This window comes from Hypanus sabinus, chromosome 8 (assembly GCF_030144855.1).
Source record: "Hypanus sabinus isolate sHypSab1 chromosome 8, sHypSab1.hap1, whole genome shotgun sequence".
NCBI lineage: Eukaryota > Metazoa > Chordata > Chondrichthyes > Myliobatiformes > Dasyatidae > Hypanus > Hypanus sabinus.
This window is the reverse complement of record NC_082713.1, coordinates 143,694,040-143,708,861: the sequence shown is the minus strand read 5'-3', so window position 1 is coordinate 143,708,861 and position 14,822 is coordinate 143,694,040. Positions and strand designations below refer to the sequence as shown.

The following is a 14,822-nucleotide window of genomic DNA, read 5'->3' as shown; positions in this document are numbered from 1 at the left end:
TGGAAACAAATTCCACAGATTTACCACCCTCTGACTAAAGTAATTTCAATGCTTCTCAGTTCTAAAATGACCTCCTTCAATCCTGAAGTCTTGCCTTCTTGTCTTAGACACCCCTACCATGGGAAATAACTTTGCTGTATCTAATCTTTTCAGGCCTTTTAACATTCTGGGCATTTTAACACTTTTAACATTTCTATGAGATCACCCCTCATTCTTCTGAAGTCCAGGGAATACAGCCCAAGAGCTGCCAGACATTCCTCATATAGTAACCCTTTCATTCCTGGTATCATTTTTGTGAATCTTCTCTGAACTCTCTCCAATGTCAGTATACCCTTTCTAAAATAACCCAAAACTGCACACGATGCTACAAGTGTGGTCTCACGGGTGGATTATAGAGCCTCAACATCACATCCCTGCTCTTATATTCTATACCTCTAGAAATGAATGCCAACATTGCATTCACTTTCTTCACAACCGACTCAACCTGGAGGTTAACCTTTAGGGTATCCTGCACAAGAACTCTCAAGTCCCTTTGCATCTCTGCATTTTGAATTCTGTCCCATCTAAATAATAGTCTGCCTGTTTATTTCTTCCACCAAAGTGCACAACCATACACTTTCTAACATTGTATTTCATTTGCCACTTCTTTGCCCATTCCCCTAAACTACTTAGGTCTCTCTGCAGGCTCTGTTTCCTCAACACCACCCATTCCTCCACCTATCTTTGTTTCATGAGCAAATTTAGCCACAAATCCATTAGTCCAAATCATTGACATACATCATAAAAAGCAACAGTCCCAACACTGACTCCTGTGGAACCGGCAGCCAGCAGAATGGGTCCCTTTTTTCCCACTCTCTGTTTCCTGCCGATCAGCCAATACTCCACCCATGCTAGTAACTTCCCTCTAATTCCATGGGCTCTTATCTTGCTAAGCAGCCTCATGTGTGGCACCTTGTCAAAGGCCTTCTGAAAATCCAAGTACACCACCTCCACTGCATCTCCTTTGTCAACCCTGCTTGTAATTTCCTCAAAAAATTGCAGTAGGTTAGTCAGGCAGGATTTTCCTTTCAGGAAGCCATGCTGGCTTTGGTATTGAGGCACATAGTTTTAAAGTAGGAAAATAGAATCGGGTACAGATTAGTCAGGATCTAAATGAATAATAGAAACAGCTCAAAGGACTTGCTCCAATTTTTTTAGCTCTTTCTCATCCTTTTCCCATCTGACTTTGCTTGCTGCAGCTTTATTGTTGCCTTCTTTCTTGCTATCTTGATTATTTTTAAATAAGGTGTCAGTCCAGAATTGACTATTGTAAAGTTTTGCCCTTAATTTGCGCAAATATTCCAAAATGCATATTTAAAGCAAAGTGTTGCAACAATAGCAAAGATTCTATAAAGGGGTTATTAATATTGAGCCAATAAAATACATAGAACAAAGTACATAATCTGCCGAGTAAGTACAATTGCAGTGCATAGTCAATCGGGGTGGCTTGATAAATATGTGATCAGTTATTGAGAAATGTGTGTATAAGAAAACTTGTTCTGGATTGGAATGATACTGCTACTTTAGAATAGTAAGCAGTTGAAAGTGTTTCATTACTCCTTTCATCTTTAAAATAATGTAAATGTCAGTTAAACCTAGGAAATGATAAACTGCACAGGGCAATACGAAAATTGTGATATATCCTTAGTTTTAAAAAAGAAAACTAAGAAATCAATTTCAGAATTTGTGTTTACTGCTATCTGCTAACATTATTGATTATTAAATCATTTCCTGATACTGCAGTGCTGTCCAAGCATCTCTGTATTCTTCACTTGCAAAAGTAGTTATAAAATATTTTTTGTCATGTGTATATCAGCCAATATTATTTTAATAAAATGATCCTTCAGCAACTTGATGCTAGTGGATGTGATTGCCCAAAAAATTCTACAGTCTGATTTCCAGTCACAGAATGCAGTGCTCTATCATACGACTGTTCAAATGCTCAATAAATGCAAAATATGCTCTCTTTATTTGAGGAATAATGTATGAGCCTCATGAGGTAAGAAAGCATACTCCAACTATGTAGCAAAGATTTCCTTTAAATTTAATCCTTTGGAATAAGTATTTTGATTTGGTGTTTACTGCTGAATGTAAAAACATCTATGATTCCAGGTGTTTTAATTTTCTTATGCAATCCTAAAATTGCTGACCATTTTTGAAGTGTCAGCTTTTTAAATATTGTGCAAGTTGTTTGAGAACATTTGGTCCTATGGCTTATGTTTGAGTTGATTTTATTACTTATGTTATGTAGAAATGATCCTAGACTGACTGAATTACCTTTAGCTTAGGCATTGATTTTGTTTTTAGCCAAAATAATATTTAAAAACTAAAGGCATGTCCTGTTACAAGGTTTAAAGTGTTCTAAACCTTTAATAAGTATCAAGACATAACTGACTGGAAGTGGTATTTTAAGTTAACTTTTATTGTAATGGTTTTTGTTTTCTTATTTGTAAAATAGCTCTTCAGTAATGATGCAGCAAACAGTAGTAATGTTTTACTGATAACATTTCAGAAATAATCATAGCTATTATATTTCTTTGATTTAATAAAGAAAATTAAAAATCAACATCCTGTGGTTTATGCTGCTTTTATGGAAATTTGTAATTGATAACAATACAGGTGAAAGGTGTGAATGGCCCAGGAAGCTGCGACTCTGGAAATTTTACACTTTCTTTGGATCCTTGTAATGAAAATATCTTGGAGAAGAGCTGAGTTTTTGAGTGAACCAAATACAGAGAAGGACTGTAAAAACAACTACTTGATTATGCACTGATATTAATACACAATAAATGCTTCCTTTTGTGACATCATAAACTTGAATATTAGCTGTTCCAACACCAGCATTGTTTGGCCTGCTACTACATTTAACATTTTGTTCTTGTGTATATACAGCAAACTCACTTTGCAATAGTACTCCATACTAGGGAAAAAAACAAGTTATTATCCATTTAATGGTAGAACCTTGTTTGGAATTTTCTAAAACAGCACTTCACTCAAACTTGAACCAAGGAATTGAATCCACACCAAATAATAAAGTTGTTTTGTTCTAGATAAGGAGCTAGTCTTGGTGCCAAAAGGAACAGCAACAGGCTTTGTAGGATCTGTCTAGCAAGAAATAGAGAGAAGATGAGGGATTATTGAGTTACCTGCAAACTTTCTTGAACTTAAAAATTGTAACAACTCTGGCTAGTTGTGATTGAAATTTTACAGCCCTGGTACACGTGGACAGGAGTCATATACAAGCCATACATGATCTTTTTGTCTGCTGTTTACTATACATAGCGGAGTTGAGAATGAGATCTATCTGACTCGTACAATACCAGATGTGAGTGAATTGTTACCTATTTTTAAACCTGGTCTACACATTAATCTGCATGTATTTTGATAATTAATAGTCAAAAATAAGATTGTACTGCTGACAATTTTATTTGCCTGAGACAAGCTTGTATTCTATCATGTGTGCAATAAATATCTGCTAGTAATGGCTTATAGAAATCTAGGTTGAAACTGTTCAGAGAAGTAAAATGATGGCTGTATTTTGAAAAATGTTTTGTCTGATTTTCTTGCATCCATGTAAAAATATCAGCCATATAGTTTGTTGTTTTGTGATTCTACTGTTGTGCCTCCCATGTGTTTTTAAAACAAAAGGTGCCAGTAAATTGCCCACTTTGATCTCATTAAATGATCAGGAGGTCAGAGATAGCTTAGGGCTAGGAACCCTCTCCTTTCTAGTAGAAAATGCTTAAGCTTTCATTTACTTGGGCCTGAACTGTAACAATTAGAGTTGATTAGTATGTTGGGCCTGTAGACTATTTCTATCCAGGTTGAATGGTAGTGTACAAGTAATTTGGGAGCAAGCTCCTCCTTAGAATGTAATCTTTATAGCTTGCTCATCTCAGACATTGTAAATAAAACATTAATTTCTCCTTCAGGAGAAGGTTACTAACTGTTGCTCATTAGGTGCTCACGATCAACATTTCTGGAATACATGCACACTACATTCTGGAATTTTTGTTTAAGAGAAGCTTTAATTAGTAACTAAGTTTGGCAACCAAATTAACTCCTCATCCACTCACCTCAACTTCCCCATCAGAACATTACTGCCTTTTCTTGCGTCATTTCTATAAATCTATTGGATGATATTTTAATATGGTCTAAATAGTGAACTGAAATTGTACTTTTGATACACTATTGTAAGGTCCTGTTGGTAATTAGTTACAGGATCATTTAAAAATTCTCATTACAGCTGTACCAACTTACCAGGAAGCAAGAATGGAAAAGTTAATAATAGAAGAGAGCATTGAGGCCACACAGACTGTTGAAGAAGTTAAGAAACAAATGTGTCCATATGCTGCTTTGGGAGAGTGCCGATATGGTGTGAACTGTGTTTACCTCCATGGAGATGTATGCGATATGTGTGGCCTGCAGGTTCTTCATCCAACTGATGCCTCTCAAAGATCAGACCACATAAAGGCAAGTAATTGAACAACAAGGAGAGAGTTATATTGTGTTTAAGATCCTTTAAATTGGTATATGATGGTAAAATGAAGACAGATTTAAAGTGTGGTTAATCACCTTGCCTATTTATTTGATTTGTAATAAAATATAACTGCTGGATTAAAATTTGCACTGGAATTCATATTTGAGCCATTTGCTCTACACCAATTCCTCCTGCTGCTTGTTCATATTTAATACAGCTAATAGTCCATGAAGCACTGGATTTATTTAAACTATCCGTAGTAATGCTATACTGAAGCCAAAGTATATCGAACTATGTAGCTGATGGCAAGATTATGGTTGTAAACAGTGCTAAGGAATATGTTAAGTAAGTAGTTTGAGTACTTCAGAAGTTAGATTTTGAATTATGTACTAGAATATTTGAACACATTGATTTTAATTATGTATGGTTGTAATCTTGGATGCTATTTTTGATTGAGATTTTATTCAAAAATCTTAGAAAATGTAACATTTACTTTTAGAATGTGAATGTCAACAATGTTTAATTTACATTTCTTAAAATTGCAATATTGCATTTTCTGACTTTTTATAGGCTTGTATTGAGGCCCATGAGAAGGACATGGAACTATCTTTTGCCATTCAACGCAGCAAGGACATTATATGTGGCATCTGTATGGAAGTAATATACGAGAAAACAAATGCAAGTGAGCGGCGTTTTGGAATCATGTCCAACTGCAGTCATACCTACTGTCTCAATTGTATTCGAAAATGGAGAAGTGCTAAACAATTTGAAAATAAAATTGTAAAGTAAGTCCTTTGAAAAGACAAATCTCTTGAGCCTACTCTGTTTTTCAATAAAGATCAAAAATGTTATACTTCCTATTCCTGCCTGTCCTAAGTAAGTTTGTACCACTTTGCTTACAAAATATTTAACTTTGCATTAAAATTCTTCCAGGTCTTTTTCTACTCAAGCTCCAAAGACTCCTAATTCTCAGAGGGTGATAAAACTTGCCTTATCTGTCTTAAATAGATGACCTCTTTTAAATTTGGATTGAAATTTTCATTTATAATTGCTTAGCTTTAATTTATAATTACTGGTGTTTGTGTTGCAGATCTACTCTCAGTAATTTACTCTCCTGTCTATATACATTCTTTCAATTAAATTGTATGTTCAAATTTGCTTTGGAGGAAAAAGGGTCCCAGAGTGCATCCCTCAAGCAATTAAAAAAAATTCTAACTAGTTGGAGTGGGTTGCTGCAGTGGTGTGGTGCAATGTTGCACCATTGTCTCTGTATCTACAGGACATGTCAGGTAAAGTTTACTTGAATATGGGAAAAGATTCAAGCCAAGTATGAATTCATCAAAAGGAAAACCAGAAGACAAAATACATTTATCACTCTCCGGGTAATTTAAGTTTAAGCAAATGACGGAATCCTAATTTAGTTGTTTCCAGTTCAGAATGCAAATACTGTGTTGTGCTGCTATCCATTTAAACTCATTAAAATTTCGGTTTCTGTGTGAAGTTACATATTCAGCAGTTTTCTGATTATGTAAAGAAAATCAGGCCTTTCTATAACTTTCCTGTACATCTCAGAATAGATTTATGGTATTGCCATTGTAATTCTTCACCATTTTATTTTTCAGATCCTGTCCAGAATGTCGAATTACATCAAATTTTGTCATTCCTAGTGAATATTGGGTGGAAGACAAGGAAGAAAAACAGAAACTTATCAAGAAGTATAAAGAGGCAATGAGGTAAAATTGACTATGATACAGCTCCAGTCTAAGTGTTGTTTATATTATTGCAGCCACTATTTTTGATATGTTTTCTGTTTCCCATACTAATGTTCATGTGGTCCTACAAAACTTAAGTACAGAAAAAAATATGCAAATGTAGTTGCTCCATCTTTATAATTCATTTTGCCTAAAATTATAATGCTGATTAAGTCAGTGACCAGCAGTAAATGGGTGTAGATTTGCTCATTCTTGCTGCCCTTTCCTGTATTTTTCATATATTGACTGTATCTCAAGCTAGACAAGAGAGAAAGTGGAAATTAGCTTAACCAGTTGGAACTTGAAGAATGTCAAAAATGTATCCCTCTTAGTTTTTATCTTATTAGCACCAAAGCATCTACTTTAAAACAACCATCCATGTACATTAAGCATGACATGTTTTTAATGCTATTGTGGAAGCTTTTGTTCCTATACAGGAAGTTCTATGTCATCAGAATCTGGTTTATTATCGCTGACTTACAATGTAAATTTTATTGTCCTGCAGCAGTAGTACTGTGCAAAGAAATAAAATTACTGTAAATTATGAAATATTTAGTACAAAAAGAAAAAAGAATAATGAGATAATATTCACGGCAGAAAAGAAGCTGTTTTTGGATTTGCTGAGTGTGGGTCTTTTTGCAAAATGCAGTTAAAATCTCAGAGGAAGGAAATGAAGAATATTTGCTGTAGAACACCAGGTAATGCTGTACTTAACTCTGGAGGAAATTTTGTATCAAATCCTGATTCCTATTTTATGCAATTCCTATTCTTTGGGTCTTCAGTATGTTGGAACTGTGTTAATGATCTAGTTAGGATTGGGAGGATGTAATGTGAATCCTTGATATCCGTGTTAAAATGGTGTATGTCACTGCCAAGGACTGGAATTGTTGCCATTGAGTAGGAGGCAGAAAGCTTCCTTCTCAATCTATTACAGTGCAAGAGTAAAGGTATTCACAGCATTAACAAAAGGAATTCCAAGATAGTTCTGTTGATGACAAAGTATGATCACATACTGAATGTATGTGCAACTGAAGGTAGTGTCTGGCTTTGAGCAAGAACCAGATGAAACAGGGTGGTAATGTGAGTTTTGAAGAGGAAGCTTGTTTCAAGAGGATATGGATGGCCAAGTGAGTGAGCAGATGAAATGTAATATGGAAAAAATGAAGTAACTACATTGTTAAAAAAAATCCAGAAAATAAGAGTGTTACTGAACTGGTAAGAAGTTGAGAATTAGTGATGTTCAAAGGGATTGACTTGGTGTTCTTGTGCACAAATCGGTGAAATAGAAGGTGCAGGTACAACAAACAATAGAGAACCAAGAGATATTTTGACCTTTGCTGTACAAAGATTTGATTACCAGGAAAATTGATAAAACCATGGTGAGACTGGAACTGGGGTTTATCTACAGAATTGGTCTCCCTACCCAAGGAAAGATATATTTGCCAATAGATGCAATATAAATAAGATTTATCAGATTGTTTCCTGGGATTATCATGTGAGGAGAACTTAAACGGACTTACATGCATTCTAAGGCAACACGAGTGAATCTGCAGATGCTGGAAATAAATAATAACACAAAATGCTGGCAGAACTCAGCAGGCCAGACAGCATCTATGGGAGGAGGTAGTGATAACTTTTCGGGCTGAAACCCTTCATCAGGAGTGATGAAGAGTTTTGGCCCGAAATGTCGTCACTACCTCCTCCCATAGATGCTGTCTGGCCTGCTGAGTTCTGCCAGTATTTTGTGTTCTTAAATGCATTCTCTTGGGTTTACTGGAATGAGAGGTGATTTCATTTGAAACATTTGCAATTCTGAAAGTGCTTTTCAGTGTGTGTTATTGCTAGGGGATATGGGGTGATGATAATATAAAATTGCTGTTCATCTTAATGATGGAAGTCATGCCAGAGGCAAAATGGCCTACAACTACTTCCATTCATTCCTTAGAAGATTGTCATTTTCCAGCTTGCATGGCATTATTGTTGTCAATAGCCACTGTTGAAAACTCTTTGAAGTGCTGTAATGTTTAACGTTGAAAACATTCTGCACCTGTGCGCTGGTGATAAAAAGGAGTGAATATTTAAGATGTTTTACTTTGTGCTGCTCGAGTAAATTGGTTTTCCCTGGATGATGTTGATCTAACGTCTGACCAATTCTAACAAATGAATTATGTTCTATCAGGCTTCTTTTCTGCACCTAGTAAAAAGGCTTGAGGATATAGGTATGTCATAATGAAGAATTCCTGTCGAATGGTGCCTGACTTGCCTCTATAATCAATAATAGTCCAATTTAATTTCCTGAATAGTGGTATTTTGTTTTGAGTAACAGTTATTGAATATTGAGCAGAGGTGCCATTGGTGAGCATCTGTGTTGCTTGAATTTTTCTCCAGGATCAGGAGATGTGACTGGAACTGAGTACAGCCATCATCTTATATATTCAGTTTCACACTTTATAATGGAGAAAGGTCATTTATGAAATAACTTGATACCTGGATTAAGAACTCTGCATTTTGGAGCGCCTGCAGCAATCACTGGAGACTAAATTGTCCTCCCAACAATCATAACCATGTTCTTTTTTTTCTGATACTGATTTTTTTGCTATGGTTATATTTTAAATATTCGAATCCAGCCTTGATGTTGAGAGTAGTGAAATTTGTCTCAATTCTAAAATTCTGCTTTTTGGCCCAAGTCTGCAATGAGCTCTGGAGACTGTATGAAATCCAAGATGATCATAGAGCTAGGGGTCAGTAGGTTGTGCTTAATAGCACTGTCAATGAACTCTTCTATTATTCTGCTGGCAATAAATTATTCAATTAGTTTTGTTCAACATTTTGTACACAGGAAGCAAGGAGGGCCGTCCATCAAACAAAATTTGGTCCTTCAGTATAGGGTGTCAACCTAGCTTTACAAAGCTGCATTCTTAAGGATCAAATGGGCAATTTCCCATTATTGTAACTATACAGAAGCTGGTTCTAAAGTGTAGCTTCACCATTGTGACAGTGCTGTGGCTTGTTTTGGCTGTCGCCATCTATGACAGTGATAGCCTGGCAGTTGAGTCCTTCAGAATTCTGCTAGCTTTGCCATTATTGGTGATGTTGACTTAGTCATAGTAGTAATATAGCAATAGAAACCAACCCTTCAGCCCAAACTATCCATGCCAGCCAAGATGCCCAACTAAGCTTGTTCTGTTGGCCCTCAATTGTCAGTTGAGGGAGTGCAGAAGGTCATGACCGGTAAAGCAGAATTAATAATGAAGATACTTGGGACTATTCATTCCTTATTGTATAACTCTTCAGCCCTCTGTGCAAAATGGTGGTGAATTTGGAGATGTTGGCTGAAATGTGTGATTGCTCTGCCCAATAACAGCACCAATTCCATTGCAAGTCTAGAAATGGTGTATTTTTGTAGAGTTTTGTTAAATTTCATGCCTAGGATCAATTTTGGTAATCCTTCCAACTTTATTGTATTGTCTTTGATTTAGGTCGTTTGTTGGAATTGTGTGGCTTTCTAAAATTTCAGAATCTGCCACATTGCTGTGGCTCTGGATACACCAGACAAATAATAAACATCAGTGAACTAGAAAGGGCTTTTATGTGGTTATTTTTGTTATGTTTATCACTTAATTTCATTTAACTGAATTACTGCATTAGTGGAATTTTGGTTTGTAAATGGGCAGCTAGTAAAATTGCTGCCTCTGAGTGCCAGGATGCTGAGCTCGGCTCCTGCTGTGTGGTGTTTTGGCTTTCTTGCTGTGAGTTTCTTCTGGGTGCTCTGATTTCTCCACACATCACAAAGTTATGTGAACTGGTAACTGGCCATTTTAAGTCCAAATTCAAGTTCCTTCCACTCTTGAAAATAATTACATTCTTCATTACAAATTATTTCGTTGACATTTTCTGCTCTTGTATCACATAAAATTAATCAATACTATGATATTGTTAAATCCCAAATCAGAAATTAATTCTACTCAAATCAAATTCTAACAAAGAGATATTCAGTAAAATGGCCAGTATATTATTTGGTTTGGTTTCAGTATCTTTAGTAAAAGAATCTGCTGACAGTCTTGGAGAAGTTCATGTCCATACTGTAGCCAAGTGCCAGTTCCAGCACAGATCAAATGGATTTCCATGGCCGTTACTTGAATCAGAGCAACATTGATGCTTTTTGTGAAAACCAACACAACAGAACTTGGGTCATTTTATTGAATCACTATATTGAATCAGAGGCTTCAGGGAATTGGTTTCCACAGTATAAAGATGCAGTTGCGTAATGTGAGCTTGATGATACAGGTAAGGCACCAAAGTGCATTCAAGTGGACGGATGGCATTTTCTGATTGTGCTTAACATTGATTCATTGTTGGTAATGCTTCCCATGCAATTAATAACTACTGATAGGACTATGTGAATTAAAAATGACTTGATTTATAGATGAATGTTGCTGTTCCTACAAATGCTTTCAGAATTTGTTCAATAAACATTTATCTTTTGCTCTGCAGCAATAAAGCATGTCGATATTTTGATCAGGGGCGTGGGACCTGTCCCTTTGGAGTGAACTGTTTCTACAAGCATGCATACCCTGATGGCCGCTTGGAAGAACCTCAACCACAAAGGAAGCCAATTGGATCAACGGGTAGATACCGGGTAAGGACATTATAAAAAGTCACCTGTTTTAAGAAAGTTTACTTGTGTTATTGCTTATATGAGTAGTTAAAAGGAGATTTAAAAACCCAGAAACACTCAGTAGATAGTGAGAGAGAAACAGTTTCAGATTGCTGACCTTACATCAGAACTAATTGGAACCTATTATGGAGCATCTGGAGCTACATCACATTGTTTCTAACCAACTGACATAGAACAAAACTATGATAGATGTGGATTTTCATATTTATCCATATTTTCATGTAGATTATGTATTAATCCTTATTCTACATTGTATGACATTAATATAAAATAATTTAAACTGCATATGTTAAAAGCTCTGTTCTTTATCTGAGAGAAAATTATGATACTTTAATTTCATTTGTAAATGCCACCTATTAAATGCAACATGGAAATACTAAAACATCCTCATTTACATTAGTTTTGTGTTATTTTGTACCAGTACAATCGGAAGGCAAAATTGAGATGACTTTCCTTCATTAATCTCATTACTATGTTGTTTCTTGACGTCTACCAACTTCACGAAGTACATCAAAGAAGTCTGAATGTATCTGTTCAGACTGAGGGAGGAAAAAAAGCATAATTTTAAGTTTTATCGTTGTGGTGTTGGTAAAATGAAGAAAGTAAATAATTAGTCTATTTAGTCATCAATCTGAAATAAGGTAACAATATACTCTGGAGGCTAATTCAACATCAACTAGTTGTTAATTCAAGCTTTTGAATTGTTACAACCCTATGTTTTGTCACAGAACCAACGGAGGGCACATTTCTGGGATTTCATTGAAGAGAGAGCAAGTGCTGATTCCTATGAAGATGATGAAATGGTCACCTTTGAGCTTGGTGAAGTGCTACTAATGCTTTTAGCAGATGGTCCTGATGATGACTTTTCAGATTCTGGTGATGAGTGGGACTTGTTCCATGATGAAATGGATGTTGATTATTATGAATTTGACCTATAGCACCCAATGTTGATTTTGGACTGTCTGTTCTTTGTTTCTTTAGACAGTAGCTTTTCCTATGTTGTGGCAGTGCCATATTGTCTTAGGCAGGCCAAGCACTCTGGGTGCAGTTTCACTTTGGACGTTTGTGCAGAGTTCTTTTGTCAGTAGTACATCAAAAAAGAAACTTGTTCCTTGTAAGTTAAATTAACTTGCTTTGCTCAAGGTGATAAGGTATAAGATAAATATAGCAATTGACTATATTTATTCATGTGGAAATAGAGATGGGTTTAGGTACCTGACCTAACATTGGGTATCTGTCCTTGATGGTTCTGAAAGTGATATTAACACTTACAAAACCCTGAGATCAGCAAAGGACCACGTAGACCTTAATTCATCTGATAGCTTGTGTTATTCCATATGACATGCTATCCACGCTCTGCATTTGTTTTTAAAGAGGGTGTCCTGCAGTCAGTGGCCTTTAAGAGTCTGGGTATAAAGTAATTATGATTAACAACCATTGTCTTTTCCTGTCTTTCTATTTTTTTTAATTATATATAGTATGCTAATAGAGCTCAGGAACCTTGCTAAGAGCTACTGAGTAGAAAGTGAGGGAGCTGAACCAGCACACCACTGAAGCAAGGAGCTGGCTTCATTTCTGGACTTTCGCTCCCACGTACTGTATGGTTGAACAACTCCCTCTTGAACATATGTCATCAATCAGCACTCAGTTTATACAAAAATATTTTTTAAAGAAACTCTAATAGATCAGAAAGAAGAGGATGTTAATCAGAATTATTCTGTGGTTTAGTCTCAAAGAAGGATTCCACTGTTAAGATTCCACTTTATGTATACAATTCAGAAAGGTTGTTTGCCATGATAAAATGAATTGATGGCATTTTAAAAATGAAACAAGACTTGATATTGTACTACCAGATTCTACAAAAATGTGAGGTTAGCTATTCCACATAATGTTTTTTTATTTATTAACTATTGGCTATTCTGACTGACATTTCCATGTTAGTTGTCTTATTTAAATTCTAATCTAGATTAAAAATAATAATTATAGAATTACTGATATCATCATATTTATCCCTGTTCTTTGTAAAATGCCGGCTCACTTTGTAACTTATTACAAGTTTATCTGACCGAATTCACTTCAGATTCCATTTTGATACTTAAAATATAGAATGTTCTTGGTGAAACTGATTTGATCTGCTGTTTGAGAATGATCAGAGTGAGTATTTCATAATGCATCAATTTCAGGCTAAATGTGTAAATTTGCAGATTCAGACAGATGAACATCCACTATTCGCTCCTTTTATAAATGCTCACATGTTAACTAATTGATGGATGGGTTGAAAATGCTGAGAGTCAGTGAATGAAATTCAGTCAAAAGTATTTCTACCACCTTGTATAAATATATTGAAATTCCACATCCTCAGTCTCTGGCTTCATGGTATCTGCACAATATGAACTCATTTGCAGACTGAAAATTAGCATCCGTGTTCTTATTATCCTTTAGAGGATATTAGGATTCTGTGATTATTTTTAATGAAAGCATGAGAAGCTGAGTTTTGTGGCATGACTTGGATATGTGAAAATGCAAATTAGCCCCTATCCCTTTTTGTGGAACTGCACGTGAGGTCTGATTTTGTGAAGAGGTTTTGCTGTTGTGAGCCTCTTCATCTTGGCAATGAAAGTGGAAATAAATGTAGATTGCCAAAGCTGTTTGAGATCAGTTACCCATACCTCTGGAAATGCAGCTGGAACAGATGCCCTTTAAAATGTCATAATATGAGTTTAAAAAAAAAACAGCATTTTTCTAAATAAATATCTTTTGCTCTAAACCTTGTTCTTTGTCTCCTCTATCCCTGGATTTAAGAGGAAAACAATGTTCTCTTCATAAGAATTGCGGCTGAGAGAGCCTAATGGAGAAGCAGCATATGCCTTAAAGATGGTGAAAAGTAGTAGGAGAGGCAAGAAGCAAATTATTTTTTCACAGAATATACAACCTCATTGATCTTTGTGGCTGACTCAGTTAAATTTCTGGCCACTTAATATTAGTAATGGGAACTTTTGAAATAAAGAGTCATACACACAAAGTCTGCATTAATGATCAACAACCCATTTGCTCGAATCTTAATTTATTCACCGCACACAAGGCTCAAATTTACAGTGGCCAATTCATCCCACAGAGGACAGCATCCAAAATCAAGATTTAACTGTCAGGCTCTATTAGCTTTTACAATGTTATTACTATTTGAATAATGTAGTAATGATATTTTATTTCACAAGGATGTTGTTTGATACTCCTGTGTTCCTGTGATAAGATCACTAGTGTCCAACAACCATGGCTGTCAGTTTCAACATTGGCTTGTACCTGTGGAAAATTGCCTAGCTATATACTCAGAAGCTAATAAGAATAAATTCAGACTAGTGAATTACTGTTCCATCTGACACCAGCAATGTGATGGAACGTGTTGTAACGGTGCTATCAGAAAGCATTCGCTAATAACTTGCTCATCACCATTTGCTTTGAGTTTTCAGGACCATTTGGCCTGAGATGTTATTTAGCCTTCATACGACTTTGGAGGTGAAGTGAGAGTGAAAACACTGAATAAAGGTTGCATTTGACAAAATATTTTTACTGGAGCTCACTGATACCACAAGTCAAGTAAAATTGAGGGGGAAACCTGAACTGGAGCGGTACTAACATTCTTGCAGGGAAATTTGCTAGTGCTTCTTGGGGGGGGGGGGTTTAAACTAAATTTGCAGGGGGTGGGGATCCAGAATGTGAGAGAGGGATAGCGAGAGGAAGAATAAAGGACAGGTGGGGACTACACGGTTCCGGAATATTAAGTGTGCAGTAGAGAAAGGTGAGGTGGAACAAGTGATAAGGAGGAAACATGTATAGAGGCATGGTCTGACGGAACATGGAATTAAATGTGTTGAAA

At 35.9% G+C, this 14,822-nt stretch overlaps 1 protein-coding gene across 3 annotated transcripts in view; it reads left to right on the top strand.

Moving 5' to 3' along the window:
- mkrn1 (makorin, ring finger protein, 1) overlaps positions 1-14,509 on the top strand; it is a 61,826-nt gene extending 47,317 nt beyond the window's left edge. The window contains exons 5-9 of one of the 3 annotated variants that reach the window (XM_059978085.1): positions 4,286-4,512; positions 5,090-5,304; positions 6,142-6,252; positions 10,765-10,909; positions 11,677-14,509. In XM_059978085.1, coding sequence (XP_059834068.1) covers positions 4,286-4,512; positions 5,090-5,304; positions 6,142-6,252; positions 10,765-10,909; positions 11,677-11,886 — 908 coding nt within the window. In that variant the 3' untranslated portion in view covers positions 11,887-14,509. The remainder of the gene's footprint in view (positions 1-4,285; positions 4,513-5,089; positions 5,305-6,141; positions 6,253-10,764; positions 10,910-11,676) is intronic. The other 2 variants (XM_059978087.1, XM_059978086.1) reach the window with 2 other exon arrangements.
- Positions 14,510-14,822: the final 313 nt, after the last annotated feature.